The sequence below is a fragment of the Berghia stephanieae genome, chromosome 1 (genome assembly GCF_034508935.2).
Source record: "Berghia stephanieae isolate SIO BIC M18660-M18661 chromosome 1, UCSD_Bste_1.3, whole genome shotgun sequence".
NCBI classification, from domain to species: Eukaryota; Metazoa; Mollusca; class Gastropoda; order Nudibranchia; family Aeolidiidae; genus Berghia; species Berghia stephanieae.
The window spans coordinates 58,005,284-58,030,192 of record NC_088360.1 but is presented as its reverse complement, the minus strand read 5'-3'; the positions used below and the strand labels follow the sequence as shown (position 1 = coordinate 58,030,192).

Genomic DNA, 24,909 nt, shown 5'->3' with positions numbered 1-24,909 from the left:
TTTTAATATTTAATCTTATGAATAGTTTCATAAGAAGATGTGAGGGTAAATGTAACGTCTTGGACTTTTTTTTATTTTAAATAACACGTCAGTTACAGTGAATTGTCATAAGAAAATGGATTGAAAGGAGCAAATATATTTAGATGTTTTTATTAATTCAATATTCATCTCCCATTGAGATGGATTTTTGAAACAAATTAAAATGTACATGTATTTTATTAAATAAACGCTTTAACTAAATTGTTATGGGTATCTTTTCAACTAGGGTACTTGGAATTGCAGTTGAAATTGGATCTTGGAGAGATGTTGACTTCAGTGGTAAAGATTTTAGTGGAGCACTTTTACAGTATCCTAACACAGATGGAAGCATTCATGATTACACTGCTTTTGTACAGCATGCCCACAACTATGGGGTGAGATTACTGATCATTTAATATTCTAAAAAGAAAAAAATATTGTTCTTGTACTTAACTGGGGCAACAATATCTTAAGGCAAAAGGATCGTTTTAAAGTTTAAATTGGATCTACATCCTCATTAAAATGGTTTTATTTTGAACATTTACTGTGAAACTCACAGGAATTGTAAGTTTTATCATAAGTCGTAAAAATCAATAAATATTATAAAATAGTTGATAACCAAAGAATGTATTGCAAATCTTTTTCTGTTCATTTTTTTATTTTGTATAGCTCAGGTGTCTGTATATATAAGATTTTGTTCATAAATTTCATAGATTGTAGGTTTCCTCTGTGGCGTGTTTTCAGACAATTCTTGACTTCTTCATTACTTTCAGACTCTGGTTGTTGGAGCCACTGACCTCTTAGCATTGACTTTGATCAAACCTCCAGGCGACATTGGCATGGACATTGCCGTTGGAACCAACCAAAGGTTTGGCATTCCCATGGGATATGGAGGACCTCATGCTGGTTTCTTTGCCACCAGAGAGGAATTTATGCGAATGTTGCCTGGTCGTGTTGTTGGAATCACAAGGTATTTTTCTTTTCAGGAAATGATTGTTGAAATTGTGAACATTTGTTACATTAACTCCATTGTCCCTGATTCACCCCCCTCCTTTTCCTTATGTCTCTGTCACCATTTATATTGCCCCACCGATCAGTTGTATTTGACTGCCCACCATTTTATCTTCTTCATTCATGGTCTAGTGTCACTTTGCTGTTATGGTGTTACTCTACTGACTGTGTCATATTGGTAAAGGTTCTCTCTCTCTACCACGTATATGGCATAAATCAGAACAGCACATTATTTAAGACTCATTTTGAGCTTTAGTTTGGGGGAGAGCTTTAAGCGGGGGCAACATAATATTATAAAATCAAGTGCAATTAATTGCTGTCGTAGCTCAATTTTTTTAAAAAGGCAATGTAGACTTTATAAAAACTGATAAGATGTTTTGGCTTTGATATAATGAGAGATGCACAGACTGGGGTATAAGATGAAAAGAAATAAGGTATTGCATTCAGCCAAGGAATTAACGTAAATGGCAATGAATTAATTTCTTTTTTCCTTTTTTTTTCCTGTCACATTTCTATTAAACCAAAAGGCATCATAAATGGAGGTTCTAGTGTAGATTGGGTGCTGTAAAAATATATTAAGATATGGCGTTGCCCCTCCTAATGCCTGTAGTATTTCACAACATAAATCACATGAAACACTGCCAACTCAATGTAGATGATTGTGTAATTGCTGCAATTAAGCTCAATTACACTAAGTGGTGCACAATGAAAAATAAAAGGGGGGGGGGGGGGTCAAATTTCCACAATCGACTTTTAAGGATTTAATTTTTGATTTAGCTCAAATTATTTACTCTTTATACGTTTTTTAAAGTTTGCATTGTAAATTTAAAGGTAAAAAAAAAAGAGTTTCTATGTAGTGTAATGTCCACTAAATTTGCACAAAATGGTTTACAAAGAGTTATATTTCAAAATTATTATCAAAAATTTATATTATATATATATATATATATATATATATATATATATATATATATATATATATATATATATATATATATATATTAATAAAATATACATGGGTCTCAACTAATAGATTTGTTTTTCCATTCCGCATTTTCCCCAGTTCTTATTTTAATTGTCATTATGTCCATGGATATAGTGTGCATAATTATTACAAAAGATTACTAGATATCTTATCCCCAGTACATCAGAGATCTGATGTAATGTGTTAAGTACTGGTTATTTCTTTTCTTTTTTTTTCAGAGATGCTGCAGGTAGACAAGCGCTTCGTCTGGCCCTCCAAACCAGAGAGCAGCACATTCGCAGAGATAAAGCTACCAGTAATATCTGCACTGCTCAGGTACCTTTCTCTTTTTCATTATCAACAAAGTCCATATCCTTTACGTTTCTTATTATGCTTATTTGACATTTTAACAATATTATTCATCCACAAATATTAATGACAAGTTCAACTTTTGCTTTGTTACTTATAAACTCACACATAGACGCATTAGCAATATAAATTTCTTAGTGCTGTGATTGTCTTCGTACCTCTATATTTTGGAGAAAAACATGTCAAATATATGTGTGAATGTCTAGCCTTTTTAATTTGTTGCCTATGGATTTTTCTGCTCTGTGGCTACTGCAATCAGCTTTCGCTTTTTTTGCACATGAGGAATGAATAATCTTCAATTCATATTTTCATATGATCTTGGTTGTGTATTTGACTGGAAATTATCAATGGCATCATCTGAATTTGAGACAGCTCAAGTAAATAGTTTTAAATTTTTTTATCAGCAGCTTTTGGGCATATGAAAACTTGGCACCAAGTTGCAAAATTGAGAGGATATATAGATTTATTTCAATTTAAATGGAACTAAATCATGCCTATAAGTAACATGATAAACTGTTTGCAGGACTTCCTGATAATTGATATCTGTATTGGCTGAAAATATATAAGTGCTCAAACTCATCGACTGCCTTACAAATTCCCAATCAAATTCAAAGGGTGGAAGATTTTCCAAATCATTATTTACCTTCAGATCATTGTTCACTAGGCATATATTCTTTTCTGTTCAGATGACAGTATACGATATTCTATTTTTTTTAAAAACATTCTATTGTCATGATTCAGATATCGAAAGCAATTCATAAGTAATTGGATTTAGTGTTAAAGTCGATAACAGAGAATTTAAATAAGACATGTCCTTCTTTTCACTTCTTTTTGCTGTCTGATATAGGAGATATAAATTTTCATTTTTATTATTTTAAAATAGAACAGAATAAAGCCATTGATTACATATGGACCTGATAGATAAATGTTGATATACAGGGTGTTTTTTATTTTACTACCGGATAAAGAATTTAAATAGCCTAAAAAATAGAAATGATAGAAACATCTAGTTTTCATAGTTTGCTTAGTTTTCCGTCACTTTTCAAGTTTTTTTGGGTGAAAATTTCATGAAGATGCTATAAATCGTTATAAAACAGTCATGCTTTTTGTAAAAAGGGAGAAATTTGATTCAAGCTATTTTTGGGCACATTTTTTTTTCTTCCAATTTTTGCGCCAAAAAATCGCTTGATAGTTATAAAAAAAACACCCTGTATAACTTCTTGGTGATTAACTATTCTTGCACTTGATAAAATTAATAAGTATATATTATATATCTATTGACTTATTTTTTTTAAAAAATTAAGTTAATGAATCTGAATAACTATATTACATGAATAAAAGATTGAATCATTTTAAAATTCCCCAAAAATGTTTTTCCAATTTTGACCACAAAGAGAAAAAAAAAAAAGACACTAGAGACAAATTTTTTGCACAGCAATTTGTTTTTTTAAAGCTCACGTTTTTCCAGTGCAAATTGTATGACCCTTTATTTGCTTACTTGCTATTTTACAAGATACTGTTGCATTGTGAAAATGTAATTTGTTTTTCAAAATTTGAGGGGGTTTTTTTCTGAAAAGGAAATAATATTGTAAACTTTTTTTTTAATTAACAAAAATAAAAAATAATCACGAATGGAAGAATTGAATGAATGGCTTATGTCCGTTGCTGAGGTAGAGTCATTCTATTAATGGTCTGTTGTATAGACCAATGACATGGAATTTGACAGGATAGCCAATTCCTTCTGATAATGTCTTTGCTCTTGCCTGATTCTAGTTGAGCCGTGTCTCCACAGCTGCTGGACAAATAAAACCAGCAAAAGAAGCAAACTGGCGTGATTGTAATAAAATTCAATTCCTTCTAAGTATGCAAAACGTTTGTGTTCATCAACAACAACTGCATTGAGCTAATGATGCTTTCTATATTTAAAAAAAAAATACTAACTATGCATTTATTTGAAAGATATTATATTTTGAAGTTGTATCCAACACAGAAAAAAAAAAGCAAGTTGCATGATGAGCTTTTCAAAAGGTCACAGTAAAGTTTCCCGATTGGACTTTCAGTGAGGGTGATACTAATGGTCACCAGATATTTTTATGACTATGAAGGGGAAAGAGAAAAAAATAGTGTTATATGTTCTTAAAGCAATATGTCATTCAAATATAATGGGAGGGGGAGGGGGGGATCAAGGAATTTATTTTTGCACCAGCAACATGATAAATTCCATTTTAATTTCCAGTTGAATGATTTAAACCTTATTTTTTCTTCACTTTTACTTGTGACAAATTATTGATTTTATGATTTGCACTTACGAGTGTAATCCGACTTAATCAACTACGGCACCGAAGTATTTGATTGTTTAAATTCTAGTAATCTGTAGAAGTGGTAATCAAAAGTTGTGAACTAAACGGCTATTCAGTTTATTTATTTTGTGACACTAAAATTTAAAGTGGCTTTTTGTTGAGGATTTAAAATAGTTGAACAATATTTACAAGAAAATCAGTAAATGGAATCGCTATAATAAACATTCTCTCTCTCTTTTTATTTTTGTTTGTTTGTTTTTTGTTGTTGTTGTTGGTTTTTTTTTTTTTTTTGTTTGTTATTTTTTTGAAGTCTCATCAAAAGTGTAATAATTTTCTGTATGCAAAGCTCATATTTACTAATGCTTTGTTTATACTTGCTAACACACTTTAAATCTTAACTATAATTTTGACCAATATTATTTTTTCTTGTTTTTTTTGTTTTCCTACTTTTTCAGGTGTTTTAGGGTTACCAGTTATGGCATTTTGGGGTTTGGCAGGTTTTGATTTATGCTGGAGTAAGTTTATCAGTGTAAATAATAACCTTCTGCTATAACGCACAAAGTGGTGATAATGCTAGGGGAGGGGTAAAGTATCCATTTGGCATGCACCACCAACAGTGAAACGAATTCCTCAATGACCACCCGCAAGAGCTGAAAACTTGAAAGGGAGTCGAAGAGGAAGACGAGACTGATGATGACCCAACATTACGTGGTCCTGTCCACGTTACGAGGTATGCTGGAAAAGGAAGACAAAAAAAAAAGATAGTTAATGAGTGTTGTATACAATTTCTAAACTTTGATTATAATTGGTTGCTATTTTTCTCTCAAGACATTCTATCCAACAATGATAGGTTTCCAAGGCAATTGTTATTAATATATCTTTTCCCTTTTATTTCCAGGCTCTTTTAGCAAATATGTCTGCCATGTATGCTCTATACCATGGACCTGAGGGACTCAGAAATATAGCAAGGAAAGTGCACCATGGAACACTTATCCTTGCAGAAGGTGTGTATGTTATTGCTATTTTCACTTTGGAAATTCTGCTTTATCAAATAGGATTGGTCCTGATGTAGACTGAAGATTCATGAATTGCGAAGGATTGAACTGAAATTTAGCCACAACCTCGTGGCAACTTCCCATGTTATAAATTGGTCAATGTGTTGCATAATCATTGTGCAGATAACACATGCATTAATGGATATAATACCTATGGCCTTCTGCTTTCTTTCTTCCCTTTGAAACCAGTAGAGAGCTGATGAGTGATTTTGTTGCCCATTTGCTATGAGGTGATCCGTTTTATTTTTTCTTTCAATACTTATGTATATTTTTAGGAGTGAAAGAGGCTGGCCACAAATTGAGTGAGGAGCCATTCTTTGACACAATCAAGTTTGCACCACAACATGGAATGTCGGACATAAAGCAAAGAGCAGAAGAGAAACAAATCAATCTTCGTTATTTCAATGATGGACAGGTATATAATCAAATTAATGACTTATTTAATTTTGTTCGATGTGTTGTGAAAAACAGTGCTTTTTTTCTTCTTCTTATATTTATTTATATTGCCACATCAGTTTTAATTGTATCTTCTCCACTAGAGCCATGCATTTTGCTAAAGTTCATGATTTAAACAGAGCAGGAGAAAGTTGGATTTGCTTCTGATATTTGTTGAACTTGGCACCTTTGTTATGCCTTTTTTTCCCCCCTTAGATGCTTGTTAGCTTGATCCAAATTATTTCAAATATTCTATTATCTTCCATTGCACTGGGACCGAAATGAACTAACAGTGTCACTAATTCTGTAAAATCCTTAAAAACAATGTAATAATGAAAACAGTACAGCTGTTCTGATTTTTTTTTTCATTGAGTATTATATTGTTATCTACAGATTGGTATTTCATTGGACGAAACTGTTTCAAATCAAGATCTCATTGATTTGTTAGAGGTTGTTGATTCCCCAGTTTCTGCTGTGAGTTTGTTTTTTTTACTGCCGAATTAATGACCCAGTAGGACTTTTTAAAAAGATATATTTTCAATCTGTTCCTGCTTATTATGAATGAATAATATTTGGTTATCTATATACTTTTTTAATACTAAATTATATTTCCCATACATGATCAGTAAAGTATATTTTATCCTTTATACTATTTTATTAATGTAAAGTGATTTGAACGCATAAAGTAATATATATTTATACTACATTTATTTTCATTCGATTTAACAATATCTATTGAATGATGTCTGTATCCAACATACTATATTTGAACATTGAATAAACCTTGTTGTAGATTCTTCATGTTAAAGACAGTAATTAAGCACTGCTTAAAACTTTAATGCTTTTTTGATTTATGAGTCAATGACAGAAGTATGTGTTAATTAAAACCAGAAACTAGACAGGCACATTTAAGAATAAAAAAAAAAAAAAGAAACAAAAAGAGAGAGAGAGAGAGAGAGAGAGAGAGAGAGAGAGAGAGAGAGAGAGAGAGAGAGAGAGAGAGAGGGAGAGAGGAGAGAGAGAGGAGAGAGAGGAGAGAGAGAGAGAGAGAGAGAGAGAGAGAGAGAGAGAGAGAGGAGAGAGGAGAGAGAGAGAGAGGAGAGAGGAGAGAGAGAGAGAGAGAGAGAGAGAGAGAGAGAGAGAGAGAGAGGGGTTGTACACATTAGAAACGCTTTGAAAACGAAATGAATTTTTAAAAAATTTGCAGTCATATTCTTTTTATTTCAGCCTGTCATCTCTGAGCATCTGGGACTTGAACCCAAACAAAGCATAGAAAAGACCAAATTTGCCAGAACCTCACCATACTTAGAACACCCAGTTTTTCATAGGTAATTTAATTTTCCTTTCAAGGGATAGTCTTATGTAAAAGCAAAATTACTTTTATTTTCTATTATTGATAAATGTTATTTATAAGAACTACTAAACTTTCAATGCTAGGAATCTGAGTATAAGTATTCTAATTTCACAAATGTCAGCAAGGTGGGCTTTTCTTTTCTTTTCTTAGTTTTTAAATTGAGAATTCTAGTCCTCAACTTCTCAGCTTTGTTTATAAATAAAGCGTATGTTACAGTTGCAATTCAATAGTATTTGAATCTCTTCTAGTGTATCAGAAGCAATATTTCGGGAGAGCATGCTGTAAACATGTTTATAATTTCAATATTCAAAAGCGCTAAATCTTTTTTATACTGCTCAAATGATGTCAACTTTGCTATAACCGATTAAATTTTGAGATTTACAAATTTTGTTCATTCACCTAATTCTATGTTTGGCGGAAAATCGACCTTTTCTTATTTTTGTCAACTGATATAATTACATTCCATTATTTTACACCAGTGAACTCTGCAGTTATATTTTGATATTTATTGAAAACCTATTTTTATTATTATTTTTTTTTACAAATATTTTAGACCCCCCCCCCCCTCCCCCCTCCTCGCCATCTTAACATAGTTATGGTAATGATATTTAGAACACAAGTTTTGTAATTTTTGTTTCGATCTTCTATCCGCAGTCACCAGTCAGAAACCAGAATTGTCCGGTATATGAAACAGTTGGAGAACAAAGATTTGTCCCTGACCCATTCCATGATCCCCTTGGGTTCCTGCACCATGAAACTCAACAGTACCTCTGAAATGGCTGTAAGTGTTGTATGATTCATTTTAAATCGTCTTAAATGGGTTTAACTCTGTTGATAAAAATCATAAACTACAATTTTTAAATTTCTGTTTGATAATCATTCTGCAGCCAGTACTCAATTATTTAAATTTTATTTGGGGGGGGGGGGGGGGGGGGGGGGGGGTTGTTGTGTGGAAAAAAAGTTCAGCAGCTTTGCTGTTTTTGTCTTCTTTTTAATAAATATTTTTGTGTGGCTGTAATTAATGACATCGTTAATGTGATTTGCTTGTGTTTGTATTGAATAGTTTTCATTGGGCTTATAATAACCTTTCCTTCATTTATAATAGGCTTGCTCATGGAAAGAGTTTGCATCACTTCATCCATTTGTACCAAAGGAACAAGCCCATGGTTATCACACATTGCTGGAAGAATTAAACAAAGATTTGTGTGAAATTACCGGCTTTGATCGCATCTGTTTCCAACCAAATAGGTTTGTTTATTTTTTGACTTTTAAAATATTTAAAACTTTTATAAAAATAGTCAAATTTATATTTTTTATGTTTTTTCAAAACAGTTGCATTTCAATTTTCTCTATTTGGTAATTTTTGAATTTGCATTTTTAAAAAAAGATTATTTAGATCATCCATCAGCCCTTCGAAAATATATTTCTTGATTATGTTATGGAATGTCTCTTCATTAAAAATTATGATTTTATTGATTTTGATTTCAGTGGTGCCCAGGGTGAATATGCTGGTCTTCGCACAATCAAATCATATTTGAGCTCTATTGACCAGCAGCAAAGAAAGGTAAAGAAGAACCAAATGATATTTATCTTTTTTTTCACAAACAGATTTCAGATGAAAGTTTTGTGCGGATTTGTTGTCTTGTGGTATGGCACTTGCCATTGGACATAGGATCTGGGTTCAGGTCCTACTCTGAACAAAGCAAAGTTGAGACCTTGGGAGGGACTCTTTACTCTTATTCTCTTACCATACTCAGGTGTAAAATGAGTACCTGGCTATTGACAGCATTGTCTCTGTAAAAAAAAAGAATATATAATATCGCCTTACAGACTCGTCCTACATTAAGTGATGCTGCTGGCTATGCTCTCTTGTAAAGTGTTTTGGGCATGTTTAGTGGATATTGCGCCTATGTGAAAGCTCAAGTTTTTAAATTTTTTTTTCTAAATACCTGAAGATTGGTTTTGTATTCTTTTATTTATTAATTTTTTAAATTTTCTTTTTTTTTTTTGGGGGGGGGGGGGGGGGGGGGGAGCTTTGACAAAACTAGTTAATTTGGACTAATATAAGTTTTTTTTATGGTTTTATGGTCTTAGTTGTTTTTGTTTATACTTTAGGAAAGCTTCCTTGACAGAATTAGTGAATTAGGACTAACAAAATTTTTTTGCGTTTTTATGTACTAAGTTATTTTCAAAAAGAAATTATACTTGAAAATTGCTCGGAATAAATTCAAATGACTCGCCATATAATGATTTTAGAAAAATTATAACAGCAATAGTATTTTTTTTTCTCTCAGGTATGTTTGATTCCTGTCTCAGCCCATGGCACCAACCCTGCCAGTGCACACATGGCTGGATTGAAGATTGTTCCTGTTGCCTCAGACAAGACTGGGTCTATCGATTTGGTCCAAGCTAAAACTTTAGTAAGGACATTCTTAAACTTCTAACTCTTTTTTTATATTCTCTGATATTTTAGTTCTTGTTTTTGACATCTCCTGTTTTTTTGTTTTTTTTTTTTTTGTTTTTTTTAATTTTATTTTTTATTTTGGTTGCTGTTGTTGGAAAAAGAAAAAGTAAAAATGTATAGAAATAAATTGAGAACGAAAAAAAAAAATTAGAAGAAGAAAAAAACGGGGAAAAAATAGACCCAAGACACTATAGCAAACAGCAAAAACGAATAGACAAATTTCATTTCTTATTTTATATTGTGGCCAGCAGACTCAAATGTACCGGGATTGTATTGCAACTGTCACACTAAGCCTAGCTCATGTGGTGCTGTTATTTTGGTGACCTTTGGTGATAAATTTTCACACGAAAATAATTTCCATCATAGGGATGAATAATACCAAAAACAAAAAACAAAGATGTTTTTAAATTAAAAATTCAGTTTGGAATATTTTAAAACATTTTGTAAAATGAATTGATTATCAAATGTTGTTTATAGGACTTGATATTTAGCATTCATATTAATTGTGTGGTTACCAAAATTGTTTCTTATTCTCCATGTAGATTAATTAAATAAAATACATCTTCCAACATCTTTACACTTTAGGCGAATAAGTATAAAAACGATCTGGCATGTTTGATGATCACTTACCCATCAACCCATGGAGTCTTCGATAAGGATGTTCGGTAAGTAAAATTATCAATAAAATTTATTTTCAGTAGTATTTTTAATCAGAACATCCAATATGTTTTAGACAATAACTACTATTTTAAAATTCACCATGTCCCCCGCCCCCCTTCCCAAAGGAAATATGGGTAAAAGACATTTTCTACAATAGACTATTTTTGTTTTATGGTAAAGCTAATATATATTATGGCATATGGCTGTTATTGGTTTCATCAATTGTCATCAAGCTTGGATTTTATTAATTCCAATTGAAATAGAGGGGTTTTTCTGGGGAGGGTTATCTTCCATGACAACACACTATGTCGATATTAGAATCTGGCCTGGTCACTTTGAAAAAAGATTTCACATGATTGATTTATTCTTTCACTCCTTTCCTTTTTTTAAATAGAGAAATTTGTGATATTGTCCATCACCATGGCGGTCAAGTATATTTGGATGGAGCTAATATGAATGCTCAGGTAGGTAGTAATGATAAATTGCATCAACTCTTTCTTTTAAAACTCTGCCCATCATCATCATCATCATCATCATCATCATCATCATCATCATCATCATCATCATCATCATCATCATCATCATCATCATCGCCACCATCACTTCCATCGCAATATGTAAAAATTGTTTAGATTTTTTTGGGATGGGAAGGAGGGAGGGGGGAGAGGAAAGTGGGGTTAGAAATTCCCATTATTGACACAGTTAGTGTACGTCAAAAAACTTTTAAAGTATAATCATACATGTCAAATGAGTGAATTGGATTCTAGGAAAAGAAAGTCAGTATTGTAAAAGAAAAATATGAGTAAAGAATTTGAGCAAAGTGTTTGATAAAGATTTGTCCTTACTTAGAAATGTGAATAGCATATTATAAAATTCCAGTTTGAGATCGTGTATTATTTTCTTTCTCCCTTTCTTCTTAAAGTTTCCTCTACACTCTCTTTATCTATCATTACCAACAACATTGCTTACTTTTGCTAATGTTAGTCTTTCCAAATAATCCTCAGTCACATACTCATACAGCTACCTAGCTGTCTCATCTTTCAGTTTACTAATGTCATATATTTATTTTCTGTCTACGATGACTCATCTGTGGTCTCACCCTATATCTATTCATTTTACTATTGCCATACGCTGTACCAATTTTGAATTTTGACCAACATTGACATATGTAGATTTTGTACTTGTTGGGAGTACAATTTGTTAGAATTACAATTATATTAGAATAAATTTGACTATCAAATAGTTTCAAAATATTGGTTTATTATTATTGACCTTGAGTTTGTCAGCAAATCCATTTATTCTCTTTTAATTTTCTTTAGCTGATTTGCTCTGTTTTTCTGTAGGTTGGACTTTGCAGACCAGGGGACTATGGTGCTGATGTATCTCATCTCAACTTGCATAAAACCTTTTGCATTCCACATGGCGGAGGTGGGCCAGGAGCGGGACCTATTGGAGTGTGAGTATGATATGCTTACAAAGAAAAAAAAGAGTGCACCTGTTTGAAGGTCCACAGTGCCTGGGTTAGTAGCATTGACTTATAGGTAGATATCAAAACAAAGATTTCTAGTGCTCATTTCTATTTATTCGATCTCCTTGTCTGTAAGTTCAGGACCCTCAAATTTCAAACTGGTTTCAAAATCCATTAACAATGTTGATTTACTTCAGCACTGAGGTGAAAGTTGCATTTCCATCACAAAATGAGTGAAGGGCAATTAAGACAGTTTCCTTAACGTTTAGGCATAGAAAAAAGGCTGTAGAACCCCATATAAATAACCCCCCAAAAAACCGCTACATTTTACATAGGGATATGTTTCATAACAACAATCATGTGATAGAATGTGTGAAATGTTATTTACATTATTTCTGCTTAACAGTGATGTAAAAAATAATCGACTTGATCACTTATTGTTGAGAGGGTCATAATTTTGGCGTATGGTTATTGGTAAATTCAGATAAAAAAAAAGTTTCAGGGGTATAGTGATGCCTGTATTAAAAAATAATCAAAAATTGAGCATGAGGAAGGAAGGGGGTGGGGGGGGGGGGGGGCAGTGGCAGATAATAAGCAAATCTGATGACAAATCAAATTAACAACAAAACAACTAGCAACAACATTTCAAACTACTTTTTCTTCTGTTTGACGTGGATGGAATAAGAATATCTCCTTTATTACTATCGCCATTATCATAATCATTTATCACTGTCATCACTGCCACCCCATCCTGTAGTTCCCGAGTCACTGTTACAATCTCACCATGATCACTGTAAGAACTACTTTCAAATTCATTGTTTAGTTGGTTTTCCACATTAATATCGTTCCAAATAAATTTATCATTTCAATCACTGTTATGACAATATTTGTTTATATCAAAATTATCTGAAAATAAAATAAAAACTTACTCAGCAGATATTTTCTTTGGTCATTAACTGGCCATGTTGACTAAAGAAAGGAAATGAGACCAGAGCGCCCTCCCCACTTTCAATATTTAAAAAAAATCTTCCTAGTGCAAACTTTTTGTTTTAAATTAATATAAAAGTAATGTTTTTTTTTAAATCATAGTAGAATTCGGCTTTGGGCTTTGTTTACACATTATTTTTTACTGCTTACAACACTACCTGCACTGTGATTCTGCTCGTCATTAGAATGATGGTCTCACTGGCCATACAAGTGTGGCCAGTCACGTTTCGTGAATTGTATTTTTATTTGGTCATGCATATATGGAATGGCCATGCACTATTCCACTTGCATGCAACAGTATAGTTTTAGTGATGTAATTGTGCATTTGCATTTTGAAACAGACAAAAGGAAAATTGAGCCGTGGAGCTGCAAAACAGTAAGATATCTAAGAAGATAATCATTTGATTGAAATATTTTGTACAGCTTTTTGGGGGGGCGAAGTGGCCGAGTGGTTAAGGCATTGCACTGTGATCCGGATGACCTGGTTCGAGCCTCGCTTCAGGCACTTTCGTTTTTTTCCATGAGCAAGATTATTAACCCCCCTTTGCTCACTTGGACAACATGGGTGATTCCTGTTGACATCAGACATCTTGTTTGATGAGTTATCTATATTCCTTCGTGGAATGATGCCTAGGCGACGATATCATGATATCGATGCGCAAAAGGCAAAATTTTTTTTTTTTTCTTTTTTTTTTTTTTTTTGGTCTTATGGTTGGACACTCTGCTTTTAGGTCCCTGGTGTGAGTTCCACTATGGATCATGAAAAGTTTAGTCCATGGACAAAAGGCTCTTTACTCAGTTTCTCTCACAATACCCAGATGTAATATGAGTAATTGACCGGTAAAAGCATAAAAGCAACTTACAGGAATTGTGTTTTTTACTGCCTATTCAGTGTTCCTGGATTTAAAAGCTCACTTTTTATTAACAGCAAAAGTTATAATAGGATCAATTGTTAATCTATGTATATTTCGTCTGATCAGACTGAGTTTGTAAGAGGATAGGTTAATATTGAAATCCTTTCAATACTGTTGCAGCAAAAAGCACCTGATTCCCTTCCTTCCGAATCATGAAGTTGTTCATATCGAGGGAACTGATGCTGGTCTATCATTTGGAAGTGTGTCTGCAGGACCCTATGGTTCAACCTCGATTCTTCCCATTTCGTGGGCCTATATTAAGATGATGGGAGCCCAAGGTCTAAGAAAAGCATCTCAGTTTGCTATCCTCAATGCCAATTACATGAGCAGAAGGCTTGCCAACCATTACAAAACTTTGTATCAGAATGAGAAAGGTAAACATCATAGTTTATTGTATTTCTTGTCATTGTCTCTATATATCCATTGTACACTGAATATTCAAGAAATACAATGGATTTGACTATGCTGTTATAAAGCATATTTCCATTTCATGGCTAATTCATACATTATGCATATTTCGGTCCATATCATTGCTTTTACTTTCATTCCCTCGTGTCTTTCTGATTCTTCAATGTGAATTTGTGTTTTTGTTTTGGATTGAGACCAGGACTTGGTGACAGGGAGATAGATGTATCTTTTTATTTTTTATAAGAGATTTGTATTATTTTGTCTTGTATTTTATCTCACTTTATTTAGCTATTTAATATACATTTTGTAACCATTTAGGTGTACCAATCTTGATGAGAATCTGTGATAGGGTCTAAGGAAGACTTTTGGGGGTTTTCGCACCATATTTTCAGATAACTTGTTTTTAAAGTTCACGCTTATTCCTTATTTAGAGTGTTCCCCTTTGATTTGCTCTCTTTCGTGGTTGCATTAAGTGCAGACCTATGATATTATCCTCCCTCTTTACTGATGCTGAAATAACTTTTAAATGTTTTAAGCATTGTAAAACTTGTGTTAAAAATCAAACCAAAAAAAAGGAACAGACAGAACTTTGTCATTCCTTCCATTTCCATTTATCAAATTGCTTTTTTTTTTTTAATGTTTGTAATTTCAATATTTATCATATATTATTGCTGTCCTTTAAGCACCACCATATTTATTGAATGAAGGAAATTTAAGTGATTTAACTGCTTTTTCTAGTTTGTTGCTATGATTGACAAATAAGGTCCCATGGTTCAAGCCAGTGGGGCATCTTGACAGTGGAAAGCGTTTTGCGCACATTTTCATTGTCCTATCAATAACAGAGATGCACATTAAATTCAGAGGTCTTTCTGATGTAAGGCAGCCTTGTCTTTGGAGAAAAATTGTAATTCTGCCTAAAAGACTGCATGTATTGTTCTGTAAGTTGACAGCATGCCTTTCCTTCATAAGAGACTTCAAAACATGCATTTAGAGCGTGGTGAATAAATTCAATCTTTTATTTTTAATGTATGCTTGCATTGTTTTGTTTGCTTGTACAAATTTGAAAAAATTCATTATTACCTTTTATTATCTTCAAAGGTTTCTGTGCTCACGAGTTCATAATGGACTGCCGAGAGTTCAAGAAAACTGCTAATGTTGATGCTACTGACATCTCAAAGAGGCTTCAAGACTATGGTGAGATATTCGTCTTTCATTTTTCTTTATTTTCAACTGACATATATAAATCTTTTTTTTTTCTCTCATATATTTTATGACTTACATTTGATAGTATTGAAAAATGATGATATCAAAAAAGATATTTCTTCTTTCATGTTGAAAAAATAAAACAATGAAGTTACAGCGTGATGCCATTGTTAACATCTCGTTGTGGGCTTTTAAGTTTAACTCTTGCTCTTTATTTTATGTGGCTCTCTGTCTTTGTTCTAGAAGAGATACATTGATTTTGTCTTAAGCCATTTTTAAGAATTGTTTTCCTTGTAAATCATCTATGCGAAATAATTGTATGTAATTGATATGTATCCATTTTTCCAGGAATTTGGTGTCTGTGTCCAGAGTTAGACTGTATAATGTTTTTCAAACAAGATGCACAAATAGATTATTCTTATATAATGCAAAGAAATCTTGATCTCAAAGCTTTTATCCAGTCATCTTCATTTTTCCCCCATGTTTATTTGACAAAATATGAGCTCTAATCATTGTAAACTAAGATTAAAATGCCATACTATCCTTTACGCAGAGCTGCCAACTATACACCAAAAAGGCAATTATTACGCTTTCTTCATCAAATTATGTATTAATGCTTTTTTGTTCCTCATTACGCCTGTAAGTTGTCATAAAGGTCATATGGGTGATTTTTTTTTTGTCCAGAGTCTTGTCTCACTGAAAACGGAAGAAAGCTGCATTTTCATCATCCACCTCCGGGTTATCTTGTTTTCTGAAGCCTAAACTAGCAGCTTTATTTGGGCATAAGTAGCCTCTACTAAATTTATTGTGAGGATGAATCTTCCAATAGCCATTACAGATGATTGTGGTGATAAGATATATGTTATGAATAATGTCTTTGTTTTGCACAATTTCACCTTTTCCTTCAAAATTCCACCTTTTTTTTCAGTCAAAATTTCACCTTTTCTTCAGGTGGGGTTGGCAGCTCTGTTTAAGTTATAGCTGAGGTAATTTTGTTTCCACAGGCTTCCATGCGCCTACCCTCTCATGGCCTGTCACTGGAGCCCTTATGGTAGAACCAACTGAATCAGAGAATAAACAAGAGTTGGACAAATTCTGTGATGCTCTCATAAGTAAGTTTTCTCATTACTAATTTTTGAAAGCCTAACCCTTGCCTGAAAGCATCAAATTATTATGGCATCCATAAACAACCGTTTTTTTTTATTTTGTTTTTTTTTTGTTTTTGTTTTTTTGGGAGGGGGGGGGGGGGGTAGGGGGGGGGGTGTTACGGCATGTTAGTTAAAAGATTTGATAACGGAATTGCTAGAATGATTTTGGCAGTTGATACAATGACAAAAGATAAAACTTTTTTTGACACTAATGTTGGTAGTGGATAGCCTATTCTTTTAGCCTTTTACTGTTGTGTCAGTAAGGTCTAAGATTGCTTTGTTCCTTTTTTCTCTAATTTTTGCAATTTTAACTTTGGCATGAAATGATTTAAATATTATCAACATACATAATTGAAGAATCTGTTAAACCCTCATACCACCATGGTAGTATAAGAGGATGGTTGTATAACGAAAAGTTTTATTGTTAAGTTGATATAATCACAAATGGGATACACTATTAGCTTGAGTTTTGTGATGCATTTGTCAGGTTGTTTTATTAGTGCCTTTGTACTATTTTGTTACACATGGTCCAATTGATACGTTTCTTGTCAGAATGGAAGCATGATGATGTCATTTTAATTGTTGCCTTATATTTTGACTAGTTAAACCAACTATTGTCATGCAGTTTGGATAATCAATCATAAGATCTGGCACACAGAAACAAAAAGGTCACTTCTGATGGGGATATATCTCTCATACATTAAGTGAGGATTGTGGAGTAACAGAACCCAATATAGTAAGATGTTATCATATATTTATATAAATCTCGGAGAAGAAGAAGTAGGAGCACGAATAATCTATGTGATATGAGATAAATTTCCAATCAGCTTTAATCATTTTTAAAAAATCATTTCAGTGATCCGTGAAGAAATTCAAATGATTGAAGAAGGAAAATGGGACATGCATGTCAACCCACTTAAGGTAGGTAAAATACAACATTAAGGGAAACCATTTTTTCTTAAATATGAAGATTAAAAGCTAAAGACTTATTTGTTGTATATTTGTCACAAAATATTTGGCTAAAATATTTCCGCCATTTCTACCCTAAGGCTAAACTTTATTCTACTTTATAATTTATATAATATAAAATTTACAGATACAGTCGCTGTCACCCCTTGGTAGGTCTATGAGAAACTACTTCCCACCTTAGTTGAAATATTATATTAGACTTAGACCCAGCTATCCAAACTTTCCTTGGTGACAGAGAGTCAAATTAAGAACTATGTGAGGCGAGGTCTACTTAGTGAACTGCATGCCCCCTCTTTTATATCACAAGATTTTTTTGGATATATATGAGATATCTGTTTTACTAGATTTTCTATGCCTGCCTACCTAAACACCCAATTAATCACTATATGTGGTACAGAATTGTGAATTGCTTTATCCTTAGCTATTCAAAGGTTCTCCAGAGCCATTATGCCCATAAAGCTGGAATTTGTCCCTATTTCTGTTCCGTGAAACTGACTACAGCAATTTCTTTGCACCCTTTGAATAATACGCTAGTCTATTGCAAAATACTCTCAGCCAGATCTAACAGACCCAGCTTTCCAATCACTGCTTGGCAAACAGGCAGAAAAAATATTTTGACTTCACCTGGTATTGATCTCAGTCCCTTTGTGTGTGAAGCGAATGCTTTACCAACTGAGCTATCTTGACCAGCATGGCTCAGCAGTACTGTCTTTGCTTCGTACCTGAAAGGTATCGAGTTTGATCACCCGCCGCTGCGCTGTGTGGCCTTGAGCAAGTCACCTTGCCTTAGCAAAATTTGCACTGCAGCTGACGCCTGGGTTATTCCAGTCTTCCCTTGGAATAGACCCTAGTGCAAAATTTCCCCTATGGGGTGAATAAAGGGAATTTTATTTTATTTTATTATTATAGGTTAGAAATTATAAATAATAATTCTTTACCTTCTTTCCTTAGATGGCACCTCATACCCAAGCTGACGTGATAGACAGCAACTGGAATAGACCTTATCCACCAGAAATCGCTGTTTTCCCAGCTGTAAGTTTTCCTTATAATTTTTTTTAAGTTTTCAACTCTCTCATTGTCTTTTTAATGTAAACAATTATTGGAATTTTTGTCTTTTTTTTTTTTTTTTTTGGTTTGGTATAGAAAGACATTTTTGCATCTCAAGGACATATAACACAGAAAACATAAATAATCATTGATCAACTTGGGTATGAATGGTACATTTGTATTGTTATAGTCTCATAATTTAAAAGTTCTACTGGGTTTGACACATAGCAGCGATGCTGTTTTTGTGGTGATCCAGAACTGTTAAAAACATGTTTTTTTAAATAGAGAGAAAGACAGATTTTTTAAAAGACACAAAATCACAAATTTTTGCAATAAGCTGATGACTCATATGTAGTATTTTGTTCTCAGAAAATTTTAGCTACAAGTTGATAAACAAAACAAGGAAAATGTTTTCAATTTTAAAAAATATTGACAGTAGAGGGGGGGACATGCAGCTTTTAAAAAAACCCCAAAAAATGATAGGTTACATTGAATTAGTAAAATCATCAAGGTTTATTTCGTAAAATTGATTTTTATTGAATATTTTTTTCTGCTCGTCAGCCTTTTGTTCAACCAGGCACCAAGTTCTGGCCCACTGTTTCAAGAATCGATGACAAATATGGTGACCGGAATATTGTCTGCTCATGCCCACCTATAACTGACTATGCTTCTTCAGATGAAGGAGAGACCCAAGGATTTGCATCTAATTGATGATGAAACATCTTCGCATGATATGAAATGTTGAACATTTTGTTAATTTTAAAGAATACAAAACAAAGCAGTCTCTAATCGTTCACTTATGAACAGTACCCATCATAATAAAATTTGTTTATACCTAACTACTTATGTTGAAACTTTCCTTTTGTTGATTCAATCTAAAGACCTCATGATATATGTATATTATTAGGTCAATCTTTGTTGGTCAAGCACTTTATTCACTTTTTCAAGTTAATTGTTATTTTCTTTTATTTGTGGTTCAATTTTGTTACAATTCCTTTGGGGTTTTTATGTAATTGTCGTTTTTTTTTTTTCGTTTTTTTTTTTGTGTGTGGCCATTTTAAAAACCTTTTGAAGGTTATTTTTATTGGCCTCTAAAATATATTGAGCTGGGGGATTTACTTTTGTTCATTTACAGATTTATTGTTTGATATTATTGTATATGTAAATAATGTTTTATATCATCCCATGTTATTCATTTAAATTTTAAATGACTCCTCATCCTTTGGAATTTATCTTACTTGAAAAGATATATCATCGCTTGATCATGAATTGATTAGTGTTATGAAGTTTGAATTAAAGAACTGCACAAATTAGTGAAATTTGTCTTTAGCCATTTCATGGTAGGACATGAAAGGTATCTGCTTTTTTTTTTTTTTTTTTAAATTTTAAATACACAGTGCAACCCCTGCATATCGACATTGCCCGGGACCGGAAAATTGTGTGGTTATACAGGGGTGTCATTATTCCAGAATTTCAAGAGGGTGCAAAAAAGGGGCTTGGTGAGACCCGTGAATACATACAGTGCAATGCGTGAAACAGTGCCTGAGAGAAGACATGTCCTAACGATGTTAGAATGTGTATTTCTCCTATTTTCAAAGGGAATACCAGTTATGCTTTCATTCTCCGATGTGTATTGTCATTGTTTTCATTGTAAACAGTGCTCCAACGTGATTTAACAAAACTAGGAATAAATCAAGTACCAATATGATAATATCACATAATAACACAGATGCTCACATCTACTTTTAAAACGTATCATTAATTAAAATCCATGTGATGCTGATGATGAGATTTGAATACCGAAATTTTTAAGTGCACCAAAATTTACAAGCACTTAAGATTAGTAGATTTACATTTTACGATATTATTAAAAAACAAAAAACAACAACAACTAAGTATTAACCTCAGTAATATCAAATTTGGACTAATGTTTAGAAAAACAATTGATTTTTAAAAATGAAAATAATAAAGTGAAAGAGGTTTTCATTGTTTTCCCAGCTATTCCAACGTGTATTGTAATATAAGACCATAAATATCCCAAATTGCCCCCATTGGACACATCATTACCTGATATCTGTTAACCTCCATCACTGACCTCAGACAGGTAGTTAACAGGGAAGGTAAATGAACCCTTGAGAGTTCCATTCAATGATAATCTTTTTTTACTGTGGTTCCATGAACTGGTGCTGATTCCATACAATATAGTAAACATATTGTGTTCTGATTAGTCATTGACAAACGGTCTCATTGGTTCAGAGTACGAGAGGCGAAGGTCGGCTTTCAATCATCGGTTTCAATTGCCGTTTGTTGTTGCTATTTGGGGGTTTTTATTACTAATATCGGGATGAGAGGTCAATGTCGCTATCCAAGGGGTGTCGTTATCCAGAGGCTGCACTGTACTTTATTACTGTTATTCAAGGTCTGGAATATACACCATGTGACAGGCAATCTCTTGAAGAGAACAGATAAATATGTGTATTGTAAAAATACTAGTCATAACTTGAAAATGGATTAAAAGATCTGAAAAATGCTGTTAATTACTAAACACACACATCGGAAGATTAGTCTTCAAATCACATGTCTATCTGTTATTCATTATTGTAGAAATAATCATATTGATTATATAAAGTTATTACTTTTCAAATTGCAGTTATATTTGTTTATCTCACCACGTTTTACAATCATAGATGTGTTAACAAACGAATATATTACAATTTTGTGTGTTTAAATATTCCATATTTTCATGTGCCATGTTTTCATGCTGTACATCGTGTTTTTATTGTAAGTGCAATACAAAAGTTTACTATGTATTGTCATAAAATATTGTTGTGCCTTTTAGGAATTTGCAAACTGAAAACTGACTTGTTTTTCTATGTTTTTTTTTTTTTTTGTACGACTTATATACACTAAGCAAAGGTATTGTAATAAAATTTGAAATTTGAATTAATAAATGGTCACAAGAAATGTGAAAGATCAAAAGCTTTATAAGGATGTTAAACATAATGTATTTGGCCGCTTTTTGAATTGTAATACTTCGAAATGTTTTAAGATTGAAGTTCATAAAACTGAGAATGACAAACTTTATAACTTAATTTCAAACTAATGAAGGGAAATAAAAGTTGCTCTCTCAGTAAACTTTTGTACCGAGTATAATGATTTAAAAGTACACTCCAAATCAAACAAACCTTACACTAGCTTTCATTGCAAATCAATTGACAACAACAACAACAAAAACAATAAAAAATCACTTAATTGAATCATTGAATCGTGAAGTTGTCTTCAATTTGCGTCAACATTTTAGTAGTGGATGATGTGGGCATTCCTTTTCAGGACAGAGCTCCACTTCCTTCCTGAAAGAATAAAAATATGTTTTTAAACTATTGCTAAATCTGCACCGATAACATTTGCAAGATCAATTTTAATTTTGCTGCAATGCTTTTGATGCTTCTTATATTTTTATAAATCTCATCATGAGTTTTTGGAAGTTTACACAATTTATAATACAAAATATGAAACTTACATTTACATTCGCACAAATGGTGAAACTATGTATATATATATATGTATATTAATTAACTACTTCTGACGTTAGTGATGAAAACGTTTGCTTAACCTTTTTTTTTTTTTTTGTTTTGACATCCTTTTATTCATACCCCCCTCCCCATCCCTTTTCCCACTCAACTTCCTCTTCATTATTTCCTTTGTTAGTTTTATTGTCAAATATTGAGAAAATTCAGATTTTTGTGAATAATGTTCACAACCACCAGCTCAAACCCAATTTTGTCACAACAATTTCCAGATCTTTTTATTCTGTGTTGCTGCTGCTGATTTTTGTGATTTTGATAATACTTTCTTTAATAATCCATTTCATATGATGATAATCTTTCGCAGATCTGCGGAATTCCAGGATTTTGGGAATTTCTCAGAACTTTTACGCTGAATTTGCTGTATCAAACATTTTCCTCAAAACCACAAAGTCACCATTATGTTTTTGTTATATTTTGACACATGTGCTCAGTCTCATGAAATTTGGTGACGGTCCCGTTTTTATGATGTCGGGCCAGACAGAATGGCCCAGATGTCACAATTGACACAGAAGACCAGTGGTGTTCTTTGATTACTTGATGGTTGAAAGGGAAGGGGACGGACAAATAGGTCTAGATTTTTTTTCTGTTGTAGGTGCCTTACTTACTTAATCCTCTTTGGGTCTTGGGGCACATAGGATATCCACCAGACATCTTCATTTTTGTGCAATCGGCTGCTTTTGCGGTGGCGGTATTCCATGACAGGCTGCTTCCTTTAATTCTTTCTCCATGGTCCTTCGCCAGGTTTCCCTGGGTCTTCTCCGCTTTCTCTACCCATCTGTTAGCTTTTTTAATCTCTCTCTCTCTCTCTCTCTCTCTCTCTCTCTCTTACCCTCTTTCCCTTTGCCTTTCTTTCTATTTCTCTTTCCTTTCTTCATTTTTTTGGATATAGAATTTATAAGATCAATTCATAAATTATTCTGGTAGAGAAGTCCCCCCCCCCCCTCTTTCTCTCTGTCTCTCTCTCTCTCTCTCTCTGTCTCTCTCTCTCTCTCTCTCTCTCTCTCTCTCTCTCTCTCTCTCTCTCTCTCTCTCTCTCTCTCTTTCTTTCGCAGCCATCCATTAAATCATCTGGTTGCACAGTGATAATAGAATAAAGCAATGGTGATTGACTAAGTTTACTCTTCTTTTTTTTTTACTTTTGGACTTAGTTTGAAACTTGAGAGATTCTTGGATTGTATTTATAAGCTGTATAGCCACTAGGTTTAGGTAACAAAGATAATGAGGTTGCTTTATAAAGTAAAAATCAAAACAAAACAACACTTTCTGGCCTTTTATTTGAATAATAGTGTAGGCCTCTAAAATTTTATGTGGAAAGGACAATTCATTAAATTTTTACAAAAAGTGAATGTATGTCTAATGATAAGAATGGATTTCTACTCGTAGTGGCAATATATTACTGAATACAAAACTATGTTCCTGTTATTTTTACACTTTGCTTGCGTTTGATCGATCGACCGAGAAATTTTCCTCCTTTTTGACAAATTGCTATTATCATCACGGATTAATCCATCTGAGCTCCACCATAATATTTAAAAGTTGAATTTTACAGTTTTGTCTCGATATTTACTCTTTCATTGTCGCTACTCAAATCTCATTTGATAATTTCTGAATACTATTTAGCTATCAAAATGTGCTTATGATGAAAGAATGAATATTTGAATTAAATATATTTTATCAATTATTATTGACTTTACTTTGGTCTTTTTCATTATGCCAGTTGTTTTGTTGTTTTTTTTCTTTGAATGTATGGTAATATAACATAATTCCCTTTGGTCATCCATCTAAATGGTCTAATCGAAGGGAAGACTGGAATAACCCAGGCATCAGTTGCAGTTCAGCGCCGGAAAGTGAGCTAGGAAGAGTGTGGCACAACTAGGTACCATTTGGGTACAATGCAAAGACCATACGGCTGTGCCATAATGTGAACTAATAATTACAATCATTATAAAAATGTTGATAATTCATCCATGTTGTGCCATACTTCATTGCGTGGGGATCAAAGCGTCTGCTCCACTCTCTCCTGCATCTTCTGCAATGTGTCATTTTTCCTTTTTGTTTGTCCCCATCCATTTTCTCAAACTGTCTAACGTCACTTGTCGCTTCAAGGTCAGTTGCTCTTTTTCCGTCCAACTTTACGGTTGATATGAAGTTTTTCCAACCCTTTCTTTCTCATAGCATATCCCATGAATTTTGCCTGTTTTCCTCATCAACGATCATGAGTACTCTGTCATCTCCCTCACTTCCTTATTTGTCTTTCTGTCTGTCCAGGGGATTTTCTGCTTTCTTCTCATGAATCACAACTCAGCCACTTCTATTCTATTTATTATCTGCCTGCCCAGCATCCATGTTTCATATGAGTATGTCAATATGGGCTCAATATAGCATTGCAGAAGCCTCATTTTTAGTGTCTGACATAATATGTTTCTGTCTCCAAAAATGTAGATCATGCTTTGCAAGCGCCATAAAACCCTTAAAAACAAAACAAACGAGCATCTGCCTTCACTTGACCAATCTGATATTTTATCTCGGTTTCACATCTTCCATTGGT

General features: G+C 33.1%; 1 protein-coding gene across 1 annotated transcript in view; it reads left to right on the top strand.

Annotated features, from left to right (window-relative positions):
• LOC144978253 (glycine dehydrogenase (decarboxylating), mitochondrial-like) overlaps positions 1-24,042 on the top strand; it is a 43,547-nt gene extending 19,505 nt beyond the window's left edge. Inside the window, exons 5-24 of the mRNA XM_078924095.1 lie at positions 266-413; positions 792-988; positions 2,233-2,329; positions 5,561-5,666; positions 5,993-6,132; positions 6,546-6,626; positions 7,380-7,480; positions 8,161-8,287; positions 8,612-8,754; positions 8,995-9,070; positions 9,801-9,926; positions 10,556-10,635; positions 11,025-11,094; positions 11,974-12,086; positions 14,120-14,373; positions 15,506-15,601; positions 16,615-16,722; positions 17,615-17,679; positions 18,679-18,759; positions 19,336-24,042. Of these exons, the coding sequence (XP_078780221.1) occupies positions 266-413; positions 792-988; positions 2,233-2,329; positions 5,561-5,666; positions 5,993-6,132; positions 6,546-6,626; positions 7,380-7,480; positions 8,161-8,287; positions 8,612-8,754; positions 8,995-9,070; positions 9,801-9,926; positions 10,556-10,635; positions 11,025-11,094; positions 11,974-12,086; positions 14,120-14,373; positions 15,506-15,601; positions 16,615-16,722; positions 17,615-17,679; positions 18,679-18,759; positions 19,336-19,485 (2,359 nt within the window). The 3' untranslated portion in view covers positions 19,486-24,042. The remainder of the gene's footprint in view (positions 1-265; positions 414-791; positions 989-2,232; positions 2,330-5,560; positions 5,667-5,992; positions 6,133-6,545; positions 6,627-7,379; positions 7,481-8,160; positions 8,288-8,611; positions 8,755-8,994; positions 9,071-9,800; positions 9,927-10,555; positions 10,636-11,024; positions 11,095-11,973; positions 12,087-14,119; positions 14,374-15,505; positions 15,602-16,614; positions 16,723-17,614; positions 17,680-18,678; positions 18,760-19,335) is intronic.
• Positions 24,043-24,909: the final 867 nt, after the last annotated feature.